We start from the raw sequence: 24,061 nt of genomic DNA on the forward strand, positions 1-24,061 counted from the left end.
CTTTTTTTTTTTTTTTTTTTAGTACTGGGGATTGAACTCAGGGGTATTTGACCACTTAGCCACATCCCCAGCCCTATTTTGTATTTTATTTAGAGACAGGGTCTCACTGAGTTATTTAGTGCCTCGCTTTTGCTGAGGCTAGCTTTGAACTTGTGATTCTTCTGCATCAGCCTCCCAAGCTGCTGGGATTACAGGTGTGCGCCACAGCACCCGGCCTATTCTGAGGAGTAATTTTCTATACACTTTGTCATTATATTAATTCTATACAAAATGTATAAACTTGTGCATTTGTTTGAATTATTGCTTAGGAACGTGAACTAAGCAAGGCTGAGAAAAATTGCAATGTAGAGACCCTAAAAACAGAAGTAATAAACCTTCAAAATGAGAAAGTAGACCTAGACAGGACCTTGCGTAAATTGGACCAGGAGATGGAGCAGTTAAATCATCATACAACAACCCGCACCCAGATGGAGATGCTGACCAAGGACAAAGTATGATTTTTTTTTTTTTTTCTGTTCTCACTATACAGTCTGGTATTTAAAATGGCTTATCTTGCATTCATAATTGATAGACTATAAAGTGTTAATTTGGTGTTGGCATTCTATTTAGAGGATAAGTGAACTTAATACTCTGTAAAGTGAACTTTTAAGCTTAAAAGTTGTTTTTATTTATTTATTTTTAAACAGGCTCTTGCTATGTTACCTAGGTGGGCTGCAAACTCCTAGGCTCAAGTGATTCTTCTTGCCATGGCTTCTTGAGCAGCTAGGATTATGGGCATGCATCACTATGCCCAGCAAAATTTTATTTTTAATTGCAAAAAGTTAATAATACAAAAGTACATAACTAAACATATATATATATATATATATATATATATATATATACACACACATATATATATATATATTATTAACTTTTATTTTTTTTTTTGGCTATAAATTGGGCATTTTAATAAAATTTTTAGATATATTAACTCATTGGATCTTTTTTTTTTTTGAGATATTTATTTATTTTAATATTTGCTTTTACTTTTTTTTTTAATTTTTTATTGTTGGCTGTTCAAAACATTACATAGTTCTTCATATATCATATTTCACACTTTGATTCAAGTGGGTTATGAGCTCCCATTTTTACCCCATATACAGATTGCAGAATCACATCAGTTACACATCCATTGATTTACATATTGCCATACTAGTGTCTGTTGTGTTCTGCTGCCTTTCCTATCCTCTACTATCCCCCCTCCCCTCCCCTCCCCTCCCCTCTTCTCTCTCTGCCCCCTCTACTGACATTCATTTGTCCCCCTTGTATTATTTTTCCCTTTCCCCTCACTTCCTCTTGTATGTACTTTTGTATAACCCTGAGGGTCTCCTTCCATTTCCATGCAATTTCCCTTCTCTCTCCCTTTCCCTCCCACCTCTCATCCCTGTTTAATGTTAATCTTCTTCTCATGCTCTTCGACCCTACTCTGTTCTTAGTTACTCTCCTTATATCAAAGAAGACATTTGGCATTTGTTTTTTAGGGATTGGCTAGTTTAGAAGTACATAACTAAACATATATATATACATATATATATATATATTATTAACTTTTAACACACTAAAGTTTTTAATTTTTATTTTAGACTTATTACTCTTCTCTTATGGCTTAGCAAGACCATACCCAATCTAAGACTTCAAGAAATTTTATATTTCCTTTTTGCATTATTGTAGTTTTATTTTTTTTAAGTCAGTCTTATTTTGTTCTTGATATTAAGTGGAAATATAGACTTGATTTTTAAAAATTTTTGTTTTTTACCTATAGGCTGACAAAGATGAACAAATCAGAAAAATAAAATCTAGGCACAGTGAAGAACTAACTTCATTGTTGGGATATTTTCCCAACAAAAAGCAGCTCGAAGACTGGCTTCATAGTAAATCAAAAGAAATTAATCAGACTAGGGACAGACTTGCCAAATTGAAGTAAGTTTTTGGAACATTACCATTATAAAGAAATGTCTTTTCATGCTTTTATTTTTAATTGTTTGAAAAATAATTTATTGTTATGAAATGGTATTATGTCATATTAATTGACCTTATTTTTTGTAAGTTAAGTAAAATAGCAGTGGGTGGTGGTTTGGGCCTCTGGTCTCTTGAAAATTTGTAGGTCTAACTACAAATTTTAGATTAAAATTCTAAAATTCTCTTGGGATGGGGTTGTGTCTCAGTGATAGAGCGCTTGCCTAGCATGTGTGAGGCCCTGGGTTTGATCCTCAGTATCACATAAAGATAAATAAATAAAGGTATTGTATCCATCTACAACTAAAACATATATATTTTTTAAAGGCAAGAGCTCAAGAACCAAGATTTAATAAAGTTACTAATTAAATTGTTTTGAATTCTCTGTTCATTTCTGTAAATAAGCCATTATAAAAGTGATAGTTTTTCTTGGATCTTATCTTAGCTGGTGGTTGGATAAGAAGGTGAAACATTTCACATAAATTTTTGCAGGGTTACAAATTACATTTCCTGGGTAACACCAGCATTTAAAACTTGGCCAGTAGAGGAAGAGGAGCAAGGGAAGAAAATAGGGATATGCCCAGAGATCCAGGGGGGGAGCCAAGCAGGAATGGTATCTGGTGTGCCATGGGAAGATAATCCTCCAAGGAGAGGGTAACAGTGTTTGATGCTTCTTAGAAATAGATGAAAAATGCACTTGGCACTTAGATCATTGGTGACTTTGATGAGAAGTGCTTAGTGGAGCCTAAGATGGTGAAAGTATCATCTATATTATTTTTTCCACATTTTTACTATGACTCACAAGGATGTTATGATGAAGTGTGTGTACACTCGTTTATCTAAAGCAAATTATCAAAATAATACTTCTACATACTATTTATTACGTTCTTTTCTGTTTCATTTTTAAGAATATGCTGACTACAGTGCATTAAATTGATTATATGACTGCTGGTACATTATAACCTGTAAGTTGAAAAAAACAATATGTGTGAGCCTTGATTGGCCATGATTTAAGAATTGATGTAGAAGTAAATTATACTAGTAAGCAAAATCTCTTTTTAAAAACTTTTTAAGTTGTTGATGGACTTTTATTCATTTATTTAAATGTGGTACTGAGAATCGAACCCAGTGCCTCACACATGCTAGGTAAGTGCTCTACCACTGAGCCACAGTTCCAGTCCTAGTGAGCAAATCTTCGATGAATGAAAGGTAATAAGCAATTGAGAATAGGTAGATGATCACAACAAAGAGGAGACAAAGGAAAGGCTTTCATAGGAGATTAGAAAAGAAATATTTTAAAGGGACCCAAGGGAACTAGGAGATGCTTTCTTTTCCTTATTCCTTCCAGTAGGCAAAGTATCTTCAGCCTGCTGAGGCTCTTAACCTGGGATCTAAGACCATGACCCCTACTTCCCCAAATCAGGCAGAATTATGCCTATGTACATTTTTATGGGAGCAGATAATGACCAGGATTGGCAAATGAGTCTGTGTACTAGGGGGAGCATTAAAACAGAAATGAATTGTTGCCATGACTAGTATTTGGGATAGGGATGGAACACAGTGTAGAGCATGTGCTTACACGTGCTTCAGTCCCTAGCACCTAATAAATTAGATAGATTGGTTGGTAGGTAGGTAGGTACATAGATAGATAGATAAAAGGAAGGAAGATATTTTGGAAAAGTATTTGATCATACCAAACCCTTATAATGATTTATTGGCAGAATTTGTCTTCTGCCTTATCAAATTTTTCTCATGTTTATAATCCACATTTATTTTTATTTTAGCAAGGAACTAGCTTCAGCAGAGCAAAATAAAAATCATATAAATAATGAGCTGAGAAGAAAGGAGGAACAGTTGTCCAGTTATGAAGACAAGCTGTTTGATATTTGTGGTAGCCAGGATTTTGAAAGTGATTTAGACAAGCTTAAAGAGGAAATTGAAAAATCCTCAAAACAGAGAGGTAAGTTATCTATTTTATATTATCAAGGCATTTTGACACTTCTTTAATTTTATATGAATTTTTATTCATATTTAACTATTAAGAATGGGAAATTTTAAAATCTTGTTATGGAGTCAAATGGCTTCAACTTCAGTAAGGCTCTATAGCTTACTGTCTGACTTTGGTTAACTTACCTTCCTGAGTTTCAGTTTGATCATCTATAAAATAAAGACACAACTACCTACCATCTAGAGTAAAAGAGAAATAAGTGATATTATAAATGTAAAACCCTGAGAATAGTACCTGGCACTGTAGCTATCGCTCAATAAATGTTATTCTTTTTGTGTATTTCAAAAAAAGCTTGTACGTGTGTAATGTGTTATAAAGTAAGAGGAACAATCATACATTTATAGAAGAAGGTGGATATTTTTCTCACTGGAAATGTATTTATTTTCTTAAAATAGCCATGCTGGCTGGAGCCACAGCAGTTTACTCCCAATTCATTACTCAGCTAACAGATGAAAACCAGTCATGTTGCCCCGTCTGTCAGAGAGTTTTTCATACAGAGGCTGAATTACAAGAAGTTATCAGTGATTTGCAGTCTAAGCTGAGGCTTGCTCCAGATAAACTCAAGTCAACGGAATCAGAGCTGAAGAAAAAAGAAAGGCGGCGTGATGAAATGCTGGGGCTTGTGCCGATGAGGTGAGAATACGGTTTATCCTTATTGTATGTGTAGCATCTGCCCTGTAAGGCCTGGCATATGGTAGGTGCTTGGTAAGGATGTGTTGAAAAATTAGAAATCAAAGTCAGGATTCTGAGCCAGTCATACCTTACCTTGTGTTTTTTATATGATAGAAGAACCAATGATTTTGTTTAAAGTTAAGCTTGTTTTTAAAACTAGTCAAGAGAATAGATGTAGTCTTTACATTTGTGTGTAGGGGGTGTGTGGGTGTGGGTGGTATGTGTTAATTCCTGAGACATGATTTGAAGTTCTGAAAAATTCTCCCAAAAATCAAATTTTAAACAATGTTTTAAAAAAGGATGAATCATAGGTTGTTTCTGTTATTGTTTTCCTATACTTGCACAAGAAATTAATTAATTTTTCTCTTTCCACATTTTATTTATTGGTACGTTGTAGTTGTACATATGATGGATTTTTTTTTTTGTTACATACACAGAATATAATTTGGCCAGTGTCACTCCTCAGTACTTCCCCCTCCCTTTCCTCCTTCTACCTGCTCTGGTCCCTTTCCTCTGCTGATCTACTTTTGATTTTCATGAGATGCTCCTGCCACCTTTCTTTTTCTTTTTCCTCTCTAACTTCCACATTTGAGAGAAAACATATGACCCTTGACCTTCTGAGTTTGGCTTATTTTGCTTAACATAATGGACTCAAGTTCCATTCATTTTCCTGCAAATGGCGTAATGTCAATTTTTGTTTTATGGCTCATTGAAGCTCCATTATGTATATATACCATGTTTTATTTATTCATTCATCTGTTGAAGAGCACCTAGGCTGGTTCCATAGTTTGGCTGTTGTTAATTAAGCTGCTGTAAGCATGTATCACTGTAGTATGATGAATTTAATTCTTTAGGATAAATACTAAGGAGTGGAATAGCTGGGTTATATGGTGATTCCATGCCTAGACTTTTGAGGAATCTTCATACTGCTAATTTACAATCCTACCAACAGTTGCACAAGAAATTTAGATGATGGGTTTTTTTTAATATTTATTTTTTAGTTGTAGTTGGACACAATACAATTTATATTTATTTCACCCATCCATCTTTATGTGGTGCTGAGGATCGAACCCAGGATCCCTCATGCGAGGCGAGCACTCTACCGCTGAGCCACAACCCCAGCCCATAGATGATGGTTTTTGTTGTTGTTATTTGGTTTGGTTTGGTTTGGTATTAAGGATTGACATCTGGGCGTTCTACCACTGCTCTACATCCTTGGTCCTTTTAATTTATTTTTCATTTTTTGAAACAGGGATTCACTAAGTTTCTAGGACTGGCCTTGAAATTTCGATCCTCCTGCTTTAGCCTCCTGAATCTTGGGATAACAGGGATGTACCACCACACCTGGCTAAATGATAATTGTCTTTTTATAAATCAAATCAGATAATATATAATGATTGCCCTGATATCTCCCAGATCATAGAGTATAAGCCTGATCACAGAGACTAGTAAGACATGACCCACAAGGAACTAATGGTCTAATTAAAAAGAGGCAAGCTCTCAATATTAGATAAAAAGCTGGGCTTAATAATGTGCTTAAAAATGAACAAGTTTAAGAGAGAGAAGTCAGTGGATACAGAATGAGAAAAATTATTTTGAGAATGAGATAGGAAGAAGAATATGAAGAGTAGAGATTTTGGTATGACTTAGTTAAAAGAAGAAAAGGGAAAAGGGAAATCATAACCATGTATGCACAGGAAGAGCAGTAGGACCTATGCTGCAACTGAAATGTTATTTGATGTTTGGGAAATTATTTGTAGGAATTGATTCTCATAAGTTGGGAAGATAGGGCTACATTATATTCAGGCCTAGTTATAACATTGTTTCATAAGTTATAAAGAATTATCTTCAGGGATTTAATAAAATATATATTTTAGGGAAGTTGAGTGGCTTGGGATAAAAAATATCTGGAAGCAGAAAAACTAGGAGACTATACTGTCTAGGAAAATCAAGGAGAATTTCAGGAAAAAAGAGGAGGAGAGGTCTAAGAAGATGTGTTTTGTGGCAGCCAGCTGTTAAAGGTGGTCCCCAATGGACTCTGCTTCCTGGTATTCATGTGTCCTCTCCTCTCATGATGTTGCAGGTTTAATCTGTGTAACCAGTAAAATGAGACAGAAGTAATAGCATATCCCTTCCAAGATTAGGTTACCTAAGGTGTTATGGCTCCTGTTACCCCACCCTTTTCTGGGAGAAGGTAGTGGCCATGTTGTGAACATTTCCTGTGGAGAGGCCCATATGGCAAGAACCTACAGCCTTTGAACAAGTAAGTTTGGAAGCAGATTTTTGTAGCATTTAGTCCTTAGACGACTGCATCCTTGGCAGACAGCTTGACTATACTTTATGAAAGACCCTGTGTCAGAAGCATATTTCCTTATCCCATAGCTGTGAGAAATAATAAGTGTTTTATGCTGCTAAGTTTGAGGTTATTTTATTATGCAATAATAGGTAACTAGTATAAGCATCAGTTCAGTGATGCCACAGAAAAAATTTGATAAGGAGATAGAGCAGTAGTTCAAGACCCTTCTCAGAGTAAGGTACCTGTCTTATTCATTGTTTTGTCTGCACAATTCCTCATATGTTATAACTTTGATAACTGATAAGTGAAGAACTGTAGGATCTGTTCCACTTATTTATTGCTGCATAACAAACATCCTCAAAACTTAGAGCCTCACAGCAATGATTTTTTTAATGATTTTTCATGATTTTTGTGAAGTGCCCAGGCTCAGCTGAGTGGTTCTCACCTGGGGTCTTTCAGGTGGCTGCAGTCAGAGACTGGCCATACTCATCTCAAGGCTCAACAGGGCTGGACATTCAAGACAGTTCATTCCTGGCAGCAGTGATGCTGACTGCTGGCTGATGGCTACGAGCTCAGCTGGAGCTGTCAAACAGGATGCCTTCACGTGGCCTCCACATTGTGTCATTGAACTTTGGCAGCACAGTGGCTGGGCTACCAAAGGAAGTTTTCCAAGTGCAGGTATTCCAAGAGACAGGAAATAAAAGCTGCAAGTCTCAAGATCTGGGCCCCAAACCAACACAATGACAACTGCTACCATTTTCTATTGGTCAGGGTAACCAAAAGCCTGCCAAGATTAAATCATAGAAGATACTCTTCCTCTCAATGGGAGGAGAGTCAAAGAATTTGTGACTGACTTTAATCTACCTAGTAACCTTAGATCTATAGCAGCACCTTGTGCCATTCTGGTCACCACACAGTAAGAGAAGAAGCTGAGGCTGGGATTGTAGCTCAGTGGTAGAGCACTTGACTAGCATGTGTGAGGCACTGAGTTCACTTCTCACCACCTATATAAATAAATAAATAAATAAATAAATGTTCCTTGACAGCGTAAAAAAAAAAAGAACCTGAAGTAAGAAAAGTTCCAGAAGAAACACTAAAAAGAGACCAAGGTGTTACAGGGCTTCTAAGTGAAAACATGGTGAAACCATTTTTATTAAAAGTACTAAAACATGAAAACCAAAAGAGCAAGCTAATGTTTGCTCCTAGATTGTTTTCCTCCAGTGGGATGTCATCCTGGAGAATAATGGGATTAGTATCTATGAGAGAGGGCTTTCTCTCTCCAAGGAAATAACATTATGAAAGATCTGGGCCTTAATTTTCCCCATATAAAGTGAGGGGGTTGACTTAGATGACCATTAAGTTTTTTTCCAGCTCTCGTTGTATAGGATACTACTATTATATGCCTCCTGGGTCAGCATCATTTTTGAGATTGATTTGTCATTGTCACTTAGAGAGTTATTTATTGGTGAAATAGCATATAAAGTGAGGATAATTATTGATGTTGAAGTAATGAAATAACAAGAAAGGTTATATTTATCAGATACCATTTGTCAGCCAGTACATACTTAATAGATATTCTTCTGGGGCACTGGTAATGCAGCAGTAGACAAAGTAGACAAAGTCCCTGCCCTCATGGAGTTTATATGCTAGTAGGGAAAAGACAGTAAACAAATAAGTAAATATACAGTGTACTGGTGATGATCAGTGCCAGGAGAAAAGAACAGTAGGATAAGGGAATACCAAGTGGATAAAGGGTGATGGGAGGGAAGTTGCTGATGAAGGTAGCTTTTGAGTGGATACTTCAGAGAACTGAGGGAGCCAGGTACACATTTGCCCAGAGCAAGAACATTTCAAGCAGCATAAAATCTCTGCAGCATGCTTGACCTGATGGCTAAAGAAAGAGTAGTGAAAGATGAGCTTAGAAGGAGTAGTAGGAGACCAAATTATGCTTCTCTTCTTTGGGGAAAATAATATTTTCATTTAAAGCCCTACACTTAATTTGAGACTGCCATTGTGAATGAAATCTTAGCTGAAAATACATCTGTTTATCATTTTATCTAGTAATGACTCAGGTTCATTTATTATAGAGCCTCATTTAAATAAAAACTCATCTAACATTTTCCATTGCTTCCAAAGTTTTTTCCCCCGCTTTATTATCATACTTTTGTGGGCCCTTTTATGTACAATGCCTTTGGAACTGTCAAAAATAGGTGAATTGGGGCTGGGGATGTGGCTCAGGCGGTAGCGCGCTCGCCTGGCATGCATGCGGCCCGGGTTCGAACCTCAGCACCACATACAAACAAAGATGTTGTGTCCACCGATAACTAAAAAATAAATATTAAAAAAAAAATAAATAGGTGAATTGAGTTTCTGGGGAAAAAGAAAAAGAAAAAAAAAACCCCCACGGGGCTGGGGATGTGGCTCAAGCAGTAGCGCGCTCGCCTGGCATGCGTACGGCCCGGGTTCGATCCTCAGCACCACATACAAACAAAGATGTTGTGTCCGCCGAAAACTAAAAAAAAAAAAAAAAACAAAAACCCAAAATAAGTTTTAAATGTCTTACCATAAAAAATAATAGGCAAGGAGATAGATACGATAAATTGATTTAATCATTCTACCTTGTATGCCTATATGAAAACATTGCATAGCTCATAACTATGTGTATTAATTATTTGTTGAAATAATATTAATAAAAATTGTGAACCAGGAGAAAAATGAATAGCGGAAATAAAAAATTAAAAAATCATAAAAATGAAAATAACTCAAGAGAACCCTAACAGATCTCAGTAGTCCATTCTCCAGGGAAGTTTCTTTACTTTTTCTTAGAACAGTTATTTCAGCATCTTATATCTATTATCAAAAAAGAACAGACCAAGCAGAGTGGGGGGGGACACAATTGTAATCCCAGTGACTTAAGAAACTGAGACAGGAGGATCACAAGTTCAAGGCTAGCCTGGGAAACTTGGCAAGACCCTGTCTCAAAATTTTAAAACTAAGAGGAATAAGGATATATTGTAGCTCAGCAGTAGAGCACCCCTGGGTTCTGTCACCAGTACCAGCAGGGAAGAATTGGGACACCAAAATCTGCACCTCATTGATAAAGGGCTGTGTGTGTGTGTCTGTGTCAGTGTGTGTGTGTGTAAATATAAAAAATGTATGCCTATAGTTTTTCACAAAGACACCCCAGTTTTGTGAATGCTTGACCTTCATTAGGCTCTCTAGTTGTGTCAGTTTTCAGGTACTGAGAACATAATGTAGGACCAATTGGTCTGATAGCAATATTCTGTAAGTAATATAAGTGTGGAATTAATTGCTCCTCACCTGCATACCTTCATACTTACTTACATATAAAATAAGAATACTTAATATTTCTGTGATATTAAAAAAAAAGATCTGTTACCACATATCAATTCAGGTTCACATTTCTTGGTCATATCACAGTACACATTATTTTTTAACCATTGTATGATTACAGTATGTAAGAGCCAGCCCTTGAGTTTCTGGGTTTTCTTTTCCTTTATTAAGATTCCTGTTAGCAATTACTTTCTTATATCACTTTAACTTACTGTACTAATTTTAAATAAGAATTTGGAATTTTTCTGAAATAAACTTTATTTTTTAAAAAGATTTAATACAAGTTCTATTGCTTCAGAGGTGTTCACAAAAAATATGTATGGAGCCAGTACCTGTCTTAGAGGCAGCAGTTCATTAGTGACAATAAAAAGGGTTGACAGTTTTTATATCTTTAACCTTTGTAGTATTTGGCTGAATGGCTGGCTTCTTTCCTTCCTCTCTATAATTTTTTTAAAAATTTAAATTTTGAAATAATTTTCTACTTAATGGAAAACTTGTAAAAATGGTATGGAGAATTCACATAGACCCCTCGCCCAGCGTCTCCTGATATTAAAAATTTACGTAATCATAACACAGTTTCAAAATCAGGACTTTAATTTTACTAAATAACAAGTCATATTTGAATTTTTTTTTCTAGTACTCTTCTTTTTCTGATTCAGGATACAACCCAGGATCCTACATTGTATTTAGTTGTTATTTCTTCTAAGGTTTCAGCAGTCTATAATAGTTCATCAATCTTTCTTTGTCTTTTATGACCTTGACACTTTTTTTTTTTTTTTTTTTTTTTGGTACCAGGTATTGAACCCAGGGATCAGGGATGCTTGACCACTGAACCACATCCCAGCCCTTTTTATTTTTTATTTTGAGACAAGAGTCTCACTAAGCTGCTTAGGGCCATACTTAGTTGCTAAAGCTGGCTTTGAATTTGTGGTCCTCGTGCCTCTGCCTCCTGAGTCTCTGGGATTATAGGTGTGCGCCACTGCAACGAGCTGACCTTGATATTTTGATGAGTATGGTCAGTTAATTTGTAGGTTCTTTCTCGGTTTGGCAGGCAACCCTAGTAATAATTATTGCAAGTAAGATTGGTATTGGTAGTAATGGATACTAAAATCAGTGCACAGAAGTTTGAGAAGCAGGATAGTTACATATTCTCTTTATGACTATTATAAGATTTTTTATTTACAAAGAGAAAAATAGTAACTTTACAGTGGAGAAACCTGGCTGAGAACCACCTTAGCCAAGTGAATAAGATTAACATCACCAGTAATAAGACTTAGTGACATCAAGTAGCCATTGATATAATGCTTAGAAAAGGAACAACAACATTTGTATGGTATTCTTGCCAAAAATGCATAGCCTCAGTCTAACTACGAGAAAACTTCAGATAGATTGTTTTTAATTGTTTGTTTTCTGTTAAGGCAAAGCATAATTGATTTGAAGGAGAAGGAAATACCAGAATTAAGAAACAAACTACAGAATGTCAATAGAGACATACAGCGCCTAAAGAGTGACATAGAAGAACAGGAAACACTTTTAGGTACAATAATACCTGAAGAAGAAAGTGCTAAAGTATGTCTGACAGATGTTACAATTATGGAGAGGTTCCAGGTAAGTTTATTGTAGTATAAGGCAGAATAAAACTTATTTCTTAGTGACACAAATATGAAATGTAAGAGTGTTAAAAATAGTATCTAGTTTTCAGGTATATATATCATGTTTAGAATTCCAGGTAGCCTCAGGGAACATTTGATTGATTTATATTCTTTTTTTAAAAATTTTTATTTATTTTTTTTTAGTCATACATGACAGTAGAATGCATTTTGATATATAATACATACATGGAATGTACATACATCAATCATATTGTCTGTTCTATTCTGCTGCCCTTCCTATCCTCCATACTCCTCCCCTCCTCTCCCATCCTGTCTTGATTTATATTCTTGAGTTTAAATTTTTTATTCATAGATTATAAAAATTAAGACGTAATTCTGTGTTCTCATTTTTAGTTAACTTCCTTTTTTTACCTCGAGTTTCTAAAAATTAATTTCGCTTTTATACTATTAAACTCTGCTTAAAAGCTTTTGAAATACAATGCAATAAATTTCTTTAAGGAAATAACTATTTTGTTCTTAAGATGGAACTTAAAGATGTTGAAAGAAAAATTGCACAGCAAGCAGCTAAACTACAAGGAATAGACTTGGATCGAACTGTTCAACAAGTAAACCAGGAGAAACAAGAAAAACAACACAAATTAGACACAGGTAATATAGTCTATTTCCTCAACCATAAAGATTTCAATATTGCCAACATGTGATTTTATGGTGAATTTTATACCTGTTACATGGACAAATAACTTTCTTCCTTTTAGTCCAAAGTATGTCCATTCTCGTTTTTTGAAAGCATCACTTGTTTGTTCCCTTGCTTTTGAACAACAGATTCTGGGATGGAGGGGAGTGTTGAATGAACTGTACTCTTTCTCAATAACATCTACCCTGGGAGTTTTACCTGTGAATAGTCAGGAGAGGATAGCAAGCAGTTTTGGGAACTGCAGGGGTTCTTTTTATACTTTTGATGCAGTCACTGGAGCCCACAGAAATTCAGCCTTGGTGGATTCCACAGTACTATAAAAACTGAAAGGATGATGCCAATAGTATTTTGTGTGCCCTTTCACTAATCATCATGTCAATATGTTTTTGTGTAGTTTCCAGCAAGATCGAATTGAATCGTAAACTTATACAGGACCAGCAGGAACAAATTCAACACCTAAAAAGTACAACAAATGATCTTAAATCAGAGAAACTTCAGATATCCACTAACTTGCAGCGTCGTCAGCAACTAGAGGAGCAGACTGTAGAATTATCCACTGAAGTTCAGTCTTTATATAGAGAGATAAAGGTATAACAGTTCTTACATGTTTGTTTTTAAAATTAGTTCAAATATATCAAATCATATTTATTGACATAATGACCAGAACTGTAGTTGCCGTGAGGATCAAATGAAAATGTTACAATTTTGTGCTTCCTGAGTGACAGAATTTGTCCTAATAAGTAAAGCTTTCTGGAAAGAGGAGTTTGGCCATGGTAAGAAGTACCAGCTGCTTGGTTAAACAGTGAACTTCATGTTATTGGAAGTAGTCAGGTTGTGGCTAGATTAATCTATATAAAGGTTCCTTCCTGTGTGAGGTATTTGTGTTATCTGTGGATGCTATGTCCATTGTAGACACGTACCATCAGAGCAATGTTTCCATTTGATTCTAGATGTGGTCTCAGACTCCTTACCAATACAGTGTAACAGGCACTGAGTTACCACATGTACTGGAATGCATTTGCCATGCCTAATATAGATTATTCATATCTAAGACTTAACCTACTAAATTATGAACAGTCTAGAAACGTTAACCTAGGTTTTTTTATTTTTATTTTTTAAATATTAATATTATTTTCTTTTTTTGGTACTGGAATTTAATCCAGGGGCATTTAACCACTGATCTACATCCCCAGTCCTTTTTGTTTTTTTATTTTGAGATAGGGTCATGGTAGATTGCTTAGGGCCTTGCTTAGTTGCTGAGACTGGCCTTGCACTTGCAATCCTCCTGCCTTAGCCTCCTGAGTTGCTAGGATTACAGGTGTGCGCCACTGTACCCAGCAGTTTTCATAATTATACATGATCATTCAGTAAATACTGAATAAATTACTGAATCCATTTATCACTAATCACTATAAATGTTTTTTTAGTTCTTAAACAATTTTGAATACAGATTATCAGAGGCTTAGAATATAATGTAAAAATAGTATTACTTTGCATTTATTATTTTTTTACTCCTTATAAATCACTTTGATATTAAAACATTCAGTGTTTTAGCCACACTATTGAAACAGATGATTAAAGCTTCTTTTTGTAGTAAAAGAAATGGATATTTTCAAACGTTCCATGAGTTGCCCAAGTTTACGCACCTAATAGGAGGCAGCATTGATTTTCAGGTATGTCTTCTTATACTGAAGACATTTGACCTCCCACTACACCATACCACTTTTCACTATGAGAAAATACACCTACAGTGAAGTAATCCTAAATATTATGTCTGTCTTTATAGGTTTAGTAGATATTTCAGGATCATAAGGTGGTTGAGAGTCATTTTTTGAATAGTGGTTATTATATAAATATGTTGTACAGATGTTCCAAGGATAAATAATGGGGACTTCTGATCAGTAAAATAGTTTATTACTTGAAAACTCCCTTCCTTTCACATACCAACATGAGTATACTTTTATTACCATATAATAACCACTTAGCAGGCTTAAGTGTAAGGACAAAAGTGGTTTTGCCGTGATAGTCCCATGTATAAGAGAATCGTGAACCAAATGAGCTTTTTTTTTTTTCCTGTTTTCTGATCACACAGAGCTGACATCAGCCCCTATTAAACTCATGAAAATGCATGCCTGAAGCCACATAATAATAGAATGGGGAGCACACAGCCTCGACCAAGAATCAAGTCAGTGACTGAGGCAGTGTTGCATAGTGGTTAAGAGAATAAACTCTGTAGCTAGATTGGGTTAGAATCTTGGCTATATCATTTACTGTTTTAACCCTGGACACATTTTTCTCTGTGCCTGAAGTAAAGGGATGAAAATAGTGGTAACTTTCTCATAGGGTTGTCAAAAAGAGCAAATGAGTTGACTTTAAAGCCTGGCACATAAAAAGGGCATTTATTAAGATTTCTACTTTTTGTTTTTTTAGGATGCTAAAGAGCAGATAAATCCTTTGGAAACAACACTGGAAAAGTTCCAGCAGGAAAAAGAAGAATTAATCAACAAAAAACATACAAGCAACAAAATAGCACAGGATAAAGTAAGATTTCATTTATGTATTTATTTAAAAATATCTTTATTAAACTTAGATTTACAGCCCTATCATTTCATGTGAAATTAAATAGCTTGATAAGATTAATAGTATTTTCAGATTCATTATATATATGTATATTATTTTTAAGAGGAGGAGAGGTACTAGGGATTGAACCTAGGGCTTTGTACATGTTACGCAGGTCTGTACTATTGAGTTAAATCCACAAATAACATTGATATTAGAGATACTTGTTAGAATAAGAATTAAAATTTAAAATATTTTGCCTCTTGATCTAAAATAGAAGTTAAAAATTGAGACTATTTAATCCATTCCCATTGGTAATAAAAGGACTTACTTAAGATCATAAAATTTTATAGTAGTGGAAGTTGGAACTGAAGATTCCTACTTCCAAGCCACTGTTTCACTGTGCTACTTATTAAGTGTCCTGGTCCCAACTAGTATAAATTTAATAAATACTTTTCCACAGCTGAATGATATCAAAGAGAAGATTAAAAATATTCATGGTTACATGAAAGACATTGAGAATTATATTCAAGATGGAAAAGATGACTATAAGAAGGTAATTTAAAACTTAAAATTATTTATTTAGTTATTTTTGTTTCATGCACTTAAAAGTTTTTCTTTTTTTGTAGCAAAAAGAAACTGAACTTAATAAAGTCATAGCTCAACTAAGTGAATGTGACAAAAACAAAGAAAAGATAAATAAAGAAATGGGAATCATGAGACAAGATATTGATACACAGAAGGTAGGTCTTTTTTGCTGATGGTATCACGTAAACATTCTTTTCTCTAGTTTTATTATAATAGAAGATCCCATTGAGTATAAATACAAACAGAAGGCAATTGTAATTACATGTTCTTTTTGTTGTTCTTTATTTTTCATTTTTATTTTCAATAAAAGGCCCAACTGGTAAATTTTTAAACATGAAGACAGAAGATTAAGTGTCCTTCTCCTCCTAATTCCCAGTTTAATTTCTAGATGTCTTTATTGTTGCAATTTCTTATTTGCTCTTAAGTTTTTTATTCATATACCAGAGATAGAAGGATAGATAAGTTTAGATTTATTTATATGTATGTTTAAATTTACTTTGTAACAGATGGGATCATACCATTTATTTATTCTGTACCCTTTTTTAACTCACAGAATTTGATCTTCCATGTGAACTTACAGATATATCACTTTCTTTTTAATGATTAAAAAATGCCCCATTTTGTGTATGAACTGTAACTTGATGACTTTTTTCCTTATTTTAAACTGTATAGCAGTGAATATTCTTCTATGTGCATCTGTATGTTGTTGTTATTCTAACATATCTTTGGGTAGGATAAATTCAGAAAAGAGGGATTAAAGTCTAATATATTCCTTTTGGGGGCAGGGTACTGAGGATTGAACCCAGGAGTACTTTACCACTGAACTATATTCTGAGTCCTTTTTTATTTTGAGACAGGGTCTCATTAAGTTGCTGAGGGTCTAAGTTAGGGAGGCTGACCTCAAACTTGCAGTCCTCCTGCCTAGCCTTCTGAGTCACTGGGATTATAGGTGTGCACCACGATACCTGGCTTTAGTGTATTCTTTAAAGTTATTTGTAAGGGGGATTAGGACCTGCCTTTTTTAGGGTAATATAGAAGTCAGTATAGCTAAGAACCTTAGTTGGACAATCCCTGCTTTGTTATGGAGTTAGTGTGTTGAGCTCCATGTAGCTGTGAGGTGAAAATCCCGTAGTCAGAATCATCCATAACAGTCATATCCAATGATATTAAATATAGCTTAAGTCAGTGTCCAGTTTTATATTACTCTGCTCTGTTCATTCTGTGTTTCTATGTGGTGTCTTTTTTTCCCTTTTATTTCACAGGAAATTCATTAATAATTTCCTTGTTTCATTTCTTGAGTCAAAAAACTTAAGATCATTAATGTATTCTTTCTGAAGGATTCATTGTTATATGTGGTAACATAAGACTTCTGTCATGCATTCACTGCAGATCATGCAATACAATCACATGATTGATACCATAATTTGAATTGGCTTTTTAAATTTTATGCTCTGAGAGTGCTATTTCACTATATTGACAATATTTTGACTTAGTTACTATATTGAATTGCTTATACAGGTAAGGGAAGATGTTTGTGTACCATCTTGAACTATTGCAGTCCTAAGAAAAATATTGAATTTATGGTTTAACCTGGGGTAATTTTTACCCTTAAGAGTCCTTAGAAAACTCTGGCCTTAACATTCTGGTCTATGCATGGCCTAACATTTTTTACTTTTGTTCTCCTTAAGCACAGCTGAAATAAGCCACCATTTAAAAAAAAAAAAATACTAAGGGAGAATGATAAAAAATAATTTAAAAAATGAAAAATATATTACCAAGGGTTGCACATCCCTATCCAGTTTTGATTGATATGAACAGAATTAACATAGAGGGATTTTGCCTGTGTGTGAGATTTATTGGATTTACTTGGGCTAACTCAAGGGCTGGCACATATCTCTGGCAATTTAAATATCTGTTTTTCTCAAAACCCTCTATGCCTTTTGGTTTCTGCCCCCATAGACTTCCATCATTCACTCCTTCATACAAGGAGAATGAAAAATAAAAGATAAGTTTTGTGAGGACCAAAAAAAAGTTACCTGTGAGGGAAAATATTTATAATATTAAGTCATTTCACAATTGATTTCCTTTTTCACTTATTTCTCTATTAAGGAAATCAATTTCTACAACGTAATTAAAACCACATAGAGATACTATCTTCAACATGTCTTAGGCAGCCATGGTTGTTAATGTCATGGAAAACTGCATAATTTTTCTGTTCCCATATTTTAAACAAAATTTTCCATTTGACTGTTATAATCACTTGGTTATAAATGATTAAAAATCTTTGAAGATTATCCAGATCAGCTTTCTTCTGAATCTCTGACTATAACAGGAATTTCAAATACCAGTCAAAGGTAAATTGGTGACCTCATAAATGCCAAATACATTATATATTTATGAATTGTGTATTACAAAGAACTTAATTATCACTAGTTTATATATGGGTTGACTATATAAAATCACAATCTATACAGCTCCCTGCCTCTCTGTATGTATATACTTATATACAGACATATTCAAAAACTTAATATTTACCAATCTGTGATCTTTTTCAAATTGGTGGTCTGAGCTTAGTGAATCTGATGGCATCAGTTTTCTTTGTAACCTGCCTTATTAACAGAAATTATTTACAAACTTAGAAATAGTAGAGCATTGTCAAATACATATTCAGTTAAGGTGAAAACAAAGTGATATAAGGACAAGAAGGTAATGAAACCAGGAGAGAAGTGTATAAGTGTGTATAAAGTGTCTGTGTGTATTTATATATATAAATGAAGTCTGGCCAGACATGGTGGCACACACCTGTATCTCAGCAGCTCAGGAGGTCGAGACAGGAGGATTGTGAGTTCAAAGCCAGCCTCAACAACTTAGCAAGGCCCTAAACAACTCATCGAGACTCTGTCTCTAAATAAAACACACTTGGGGAAGGGGGGTGGGTTGGGATGTGGCTCAGTGGTTAAGTGCCCCTGGGTTCAATTTCTGGTACCAAAAAAAGAAAAAGAAAAAGTCTAATATGCTTGCTAAAGATTCTAGTAGTCCATTTAAGAGAGAAAGTCACAATTAGTTAAGATTTCACCTTTTATCAAAGCTAAGAGAAACAAGTTCCCTCGACTAAGATCAGAGAAAAATGTCTCTGTTCCTCTGAAAAGAGGACTCTGTGTAGACTAATAACAACTGTGTCTTTTAACAAACTTAATTGGGCTTTTATTTTAAACGTGTCAGCATCAGCTCTTGAGGAGGAGGTTCTAGAGAAAGTGATGTGATTGAAACTTAAAATAACATGTTACAGTGTTTTGAAAGCAGTGATTCTTAGCTAGGGCCACCCATCAAAATCATCTGGGTTCTTCCACTCTTAGGCATTGAATCAAGAAATTGAAAACATATGTTCCCATGAAACTGGTACAAGAAATGTTCTTAGCAGCATTATTCATAGCCATCAAAATGTGGAAGCGACCCAAATGACTATCAGCTGATGAATGGATAAACATAATGTAGTATATGACTGTAGAGGGAGATTTTTCAGTTATAAAAAGGAATGATGTATTAGTATCTTCCATGACATGAACCTTTAAAACATTATGCTAAGCAAAAGAAGCTAGTCTCAAAAGACTACATATTGTATAAATGTATTTATATATGAAATGCCCCAAATATGGCAACATTCCCTGCGGTGGTCAGCCAGCTACCTATTGGCAGTTTGATTATATTGGACCACTTCCAGCATGGAAGGGACAGTGCTTTGTCCTTACTAAAGTAGACATTCTGAATGTGGATTTGCTTTCCCTGCAAGTAACGCTTCTGTCAAGATTACCATCTACGGGCTTAGAGAATTCTTTATCCACCATCATGGTATTCTGCACAGTACTGCCTCTGACCAAGAAACTCATCTTACAACTAAAGAATTATAGCAGTGGGCTCCTGCTTATGGAATTCAGTGGTTTTTAACATGATCCTCATCATCCTGAAGCAGCTGACTTGATAGAACTTTGAAATAATCTTTGGAAGATGCATTTATAGTGCCAGCTAGGTGACTTTGCAGGATTGGGGCATGGTTCTCCAGAAGGCTGTCTGTGCTCTTAAAAAGGGAACAATTTATGGTACCATTTTTTTTTTTTTCTGTAGCCAGGATTCATAGGTCCAGGAATCAAGGGGTAGAAATGGAAGTAGCTGACCCTTATCCCTAGTGACCACTAGCAAAATTTTTGCTTCCTATTCTCCTGACTTAACGTTCTGCCAGAGAGAGGTATCCTGCTACCAGAAGACAGAACAGTCATTTCACTGCACAGGAAGTTAAGATGGCCACCCTGTCACTTTGGGCTCTTTATTTCTCTGAGTCAACATACACAGAAGAAAGTTACAGTACTGGCTGTGGTGATTGATCCTAATAAGGGGAAACTGGACTACTGTTCCATAGTGAGGGTAAGGAATAGGATGTCTGGAACACAGGAAATCCTTTTAGGGTATCTCTTAATCTTACCATGCCCTATGATTAAGGTCAAATGGAAAATTGCCACAACCCGTTTCACTCAGGACTATGAATGGCTCAGACTTTCAGGAATGTGAAGATTTTGGTCACCATACCAGGTAGAGAACCATGGTCAACTCTGAGCAAAAAGAATAAATAATGGTAAAAAGAATAAGAGAAGGAAGTTTTGAATGCCAACTATTACCATGTGACCAGTTACAGAACCAAGAACTCTAATTGTCATAAACATTTTCTTCCTATTTTGTTAATAATATGTTTGTATGTGTGTGTATATATATATATATATACACAGTCAAGCGTCACTGAATGATGGGGATAAATTCTGAGAAATGGGTCATTAGGCAATTTCATTTTTGTACATATATCATAGAACATATTTGCATGAACTGAGATAGCTACATCATTACAAGGCAATACAATCTTATCATATGTGGTCTATCATTGATCAAAAGGTTGTTATTTAATGTGAGAATATACTATTAATTTTACAACATAGGGCTGGGGACGTGGCTTAAGTGGTATAGCGCACTCGCCTGGCATGCGCAGACACTGGGTTCAATCCTCAACACCACATAAAAATATAATAAAGATATTGTGTCCATCTAAAACTAAAAAATAATAAAAAATATTTACATCATATTATTCAAGTTATGGGATATCAGGACAGGAATAATATTACCCAAAGACTTTACCTCCTTGTAAAGTCTCTGGGGAATAGATTTAGTGAGTTTTCAACTGAATATAGGATAGTTGTGCCTTGTTAGGCAGAACTATAATCTTGTTGTCTTTATTTGGAGCTATGAAAGTATAGTTTAAGGAGATATGTTTGGATGCCAAGTTGAGAAGGGGTGGGGTTCTGATGGTTAATTTTAGGTGTCAGTATGACTGAATTAAGGAATACCTAGAGAACTGGCAAAATGTTACCCCTGAGTATGTTTGAAGGTGTTTCCAGAGTTGATTGGTCTGTGAGTCAGTGGACTGAGTATGGAAGATCTGCTCTTAGTGTGGATGGACACAATCCAATTAGCTAGAGACCTGAGGAGAACAACAGCAACAAAAAAAAATCCTCTTTCTTTCTCTGGAGCTAGGCTACTCTTCTTCTTCTGCCATTGAATATGAACTCTGGGCTCTCTGGCCTTAGGACTCTGGTTGTAGACCAATGGCCCCCTGGGTTTTCAGACCTTTGGCCTCCCACTGAGAATTATACCATTGGCTATTCCATTGAGCTCCCTGGTTCTGAGGCTTTACTCTTCAACTATGCCATCTTCCGGCATCCCAGGGTCTCCAGCTTGGTATCATGAGATTCCTCACCCTTCATGACTACACAAGCCAATTGCCCTAATAAATCTCTTCTCATGTATCTATTCCTATATATCCTATTAGTTCTGTCTTTGGAAAGACCTAATACAGCAAACTGCCTGCATAATGTATCATCTGAGCTAACTGATTAGGGTTGCTATTTTTTTAATGTTATTTTATTTTTTACACCTTTATTTTATTTATTTATTTTTATGTGGTACTGAGGATCAAACCCTGTACCTCACGCATGTGAGGCAAGTGTTCTACCACTGAACTATAACTGCAGTAGAGTTGCTGTTTAAGAACTGGGAAAACTAATAATATTTGTTTACATGCTTATTTAAGCCCTACTAAATTTAATCCTAAGAATAAAATTATTTGAAAACTAGTAATCTGCCTCCCTTATTTTTCAAATGAAGGGCAATATCAAAGGGCATGAGGTGATCTGACTTGACCAAGGGTACACAAGTAGCAACAGATTTAGAACTTGACTGTACATTGTCAAATTTCTAGTGTAGTGAAAAACAGTACTGGTGTACTATCACTGTATCTGGTTTTCTTTCCTCCCTTTCTCTGATATTTTATAAGATATAATTGGAATTTTCACAGCTTAGAGTTAAAAGGATAAATTTGACCCAGAAGGCTTTTACTCTCAATTATTGAGCCAAGCACTGTACTGATTACAGACACTAACTTAAGTAACCTTCGCAATAGCTCATTACATGTTACAAGCAAACTGAGGTTCAGAAAAGTTAAACTAATCTGTCCAAAATTATTGTGTTTAAAAGTTATAGTACCAAAATTGGAGCCTAAGTATACCTGACTTCAAAGCCTATGCTTTTGGGGAGTGGGAGCGGTGGGCACTGGGGATTGAATTTAGGATCACTCAACAACTACCCATATCCGCAGCCCTATTTTGTATTTTATTTAGAGACGGTCTCACTAAGGTGCTTAGCGCCTCGCCCTTGCTGAGGCTGGCTTTGTGCTGGGGATCCTCCTGTCTCAGCCTCCTGAGCTGGGATTACAGGCCTGCACCACCATGCCCAGCAAAGCCTCTGCTTTTTAACTACTGAACTATATACTGTCTTTCAAAGCTAAATAGTAATAGAAGCTGACCTAAAAGAAAGAAATGCCTGCTTTCCTGGTGATCATGCAGGTAAATAGACCACAAACATCATTTTTTTGCCAAAAATCAGTCTTACCTAACATGTGATAGCACTTTAACCCCAAGAGTCCTTTCATGTAGTTATGAAAGCAGATTTAGGTATTACATAGTATCAGATGAAAACAGGCATCGAGGCATTGGGACATTTTCTTTTTCCTAATGAGGAAATGTAGTATAGTTTCCCATGGAAGGAAGAGCTTTGAGGAGGTGTAGCAGCTAATTACAGTGCTATAGCAGCTACCTATAACTACATATGGTGGTTGTCTCAGCCTCAGAGAACTTTTAAAACCATGTCATTCTAGCTACCTTTGCTTATAATATTGCCATTAGCAAAATTGTGTCTATTTATAATATTTTCAGGAAAGTTGAAAGTAGCCTTAAATTTTTGAAAGTTTTTAAAAAACATAAAAATGGTGATTTCTAGATAGTCAAGGCTGGACATGAACATTGAGCATGTGAGAGAAATCCTTAACTTCCCTTCTTGCTCCTACCTGCCTTTCTCCCTGACCTTCATTGTTGGCAGTAAGGTATTACCAAAAATCTGACCTTCCCTCCTTGGCTTCCTGCATCACTGAGTTTTACTCAGCTGCAAGGGCTATTATTAGATATCCCACTTTAATATTTGAGAAGTTCTGACTGCAAACTCAGGTTAAATTTTACACATGTGGATTATGGGGGCCAGACCACCATTGTTTCTGCAAGATTTTTTTTTTTTTAATTCCAAAGAGTCAAGTTATAAATTCCTTACTAGTGTTTATCTCTTGACAATATAATTCATTATATACACACCAGGAAAGCTACTGGGAAAATTTTTTTTTGCTGCCATTACTAAGGGATTATCCTTTTTAAGGAGTAGTAGCAGGTAGTTTTTACAAATTCAATTCAATAGCCAGGAATATATCAAGAAGTTTGTAGACAAACACTACTTTTATGGCACCTCTTACTGCTTGTATGACCATTATAAATTGAGAGTCTCATTTAAAGCACATGAGACCAGAAATATATCAGATCTCAGTCTTTTGGATTTGCGATGTTTGCATAGACTTATTTGTTGAGCAGCCCTAATCCAAAAAATCTGAAATGCTCCAAATTCATGGTACATGCTTACACTGTTTTTGTAAACTTGAAAGCAGAGGTTGTATCTGACATATACTTATAGAAGCTAATAGTCTTGGCACATGATAAGTATAGGGAGATTTCAGCAGTAGCAGTGATCTCTTGTGATTTTTTAAAATTAGACTTATTTTTAACTGATACCATAGAGACACTAAAATTGTACATATTGATGAGTCTTACTATCTTTTAGATCAACAGGTTCCATCATAGAGT

The 24,061-nt window shown here is 35.3% G+C and overlaps 1 protein-coding gene across 1 annotated transcript in view; it reads left to right on the plus strand.

The window, feature by feature from the left end:
• Positions 1–24,061, plus strand: part of Rad50 (RAD50 double strand break repair protein) — a 96,857-nt gene that overhangs the window by 23,926 nt on the left and 48,870 nt on the right. Inside the window, exons 10-19 of the mRNA XM_015492740.2 lie at positions 309–491; positions 1,805–1,962; positions 3,783–3,958; positions 4,402–4,639; positions 11,747–11,936; positions 12,463–12,589; positions 13,030–13,223; positions 15,066–15,176; positions 15,658–15,750; positions 15,824–15,937. Of these exons, the coding sequence (XP_015348226.1) occupies positions 309–491; positions 1,805–1,962; positions 3,783–3,958; positions 4,402–4,639; positions 11,747–11,936; positions 12,463–12,589; positions 13,030–13,223; positions 15,066–15,176; positions 15,658–15,750; positions 15,824–15,937 (1,584 nt within the window). The remainder of the gene's footprint in view (positions 1–308; positions 492–1,804; positions 1,963–3,782; positions 3,959–4,401; positions 4,640–11,746; positions 11,937–12,462; positions 12,590–13,029; positions 13,224–15,065; positions 15,177–15,657; positions 15,751–15,823; positions 15,938–24,061) is intronic.

Source organism: Marmota marmota, unplaced genomic scaffold (genome assembly GCF_001458135.2).
Source record: "Marmota marmota marmota unplaced genomic scaffold, marMar, whole genome shotgun sequence".
Lineage (NCBI taxonomy): Eukaryota > Metazoa > Chordata > Mammalia > Rodentia > Sciuridae > Marmota > Marmota marmota.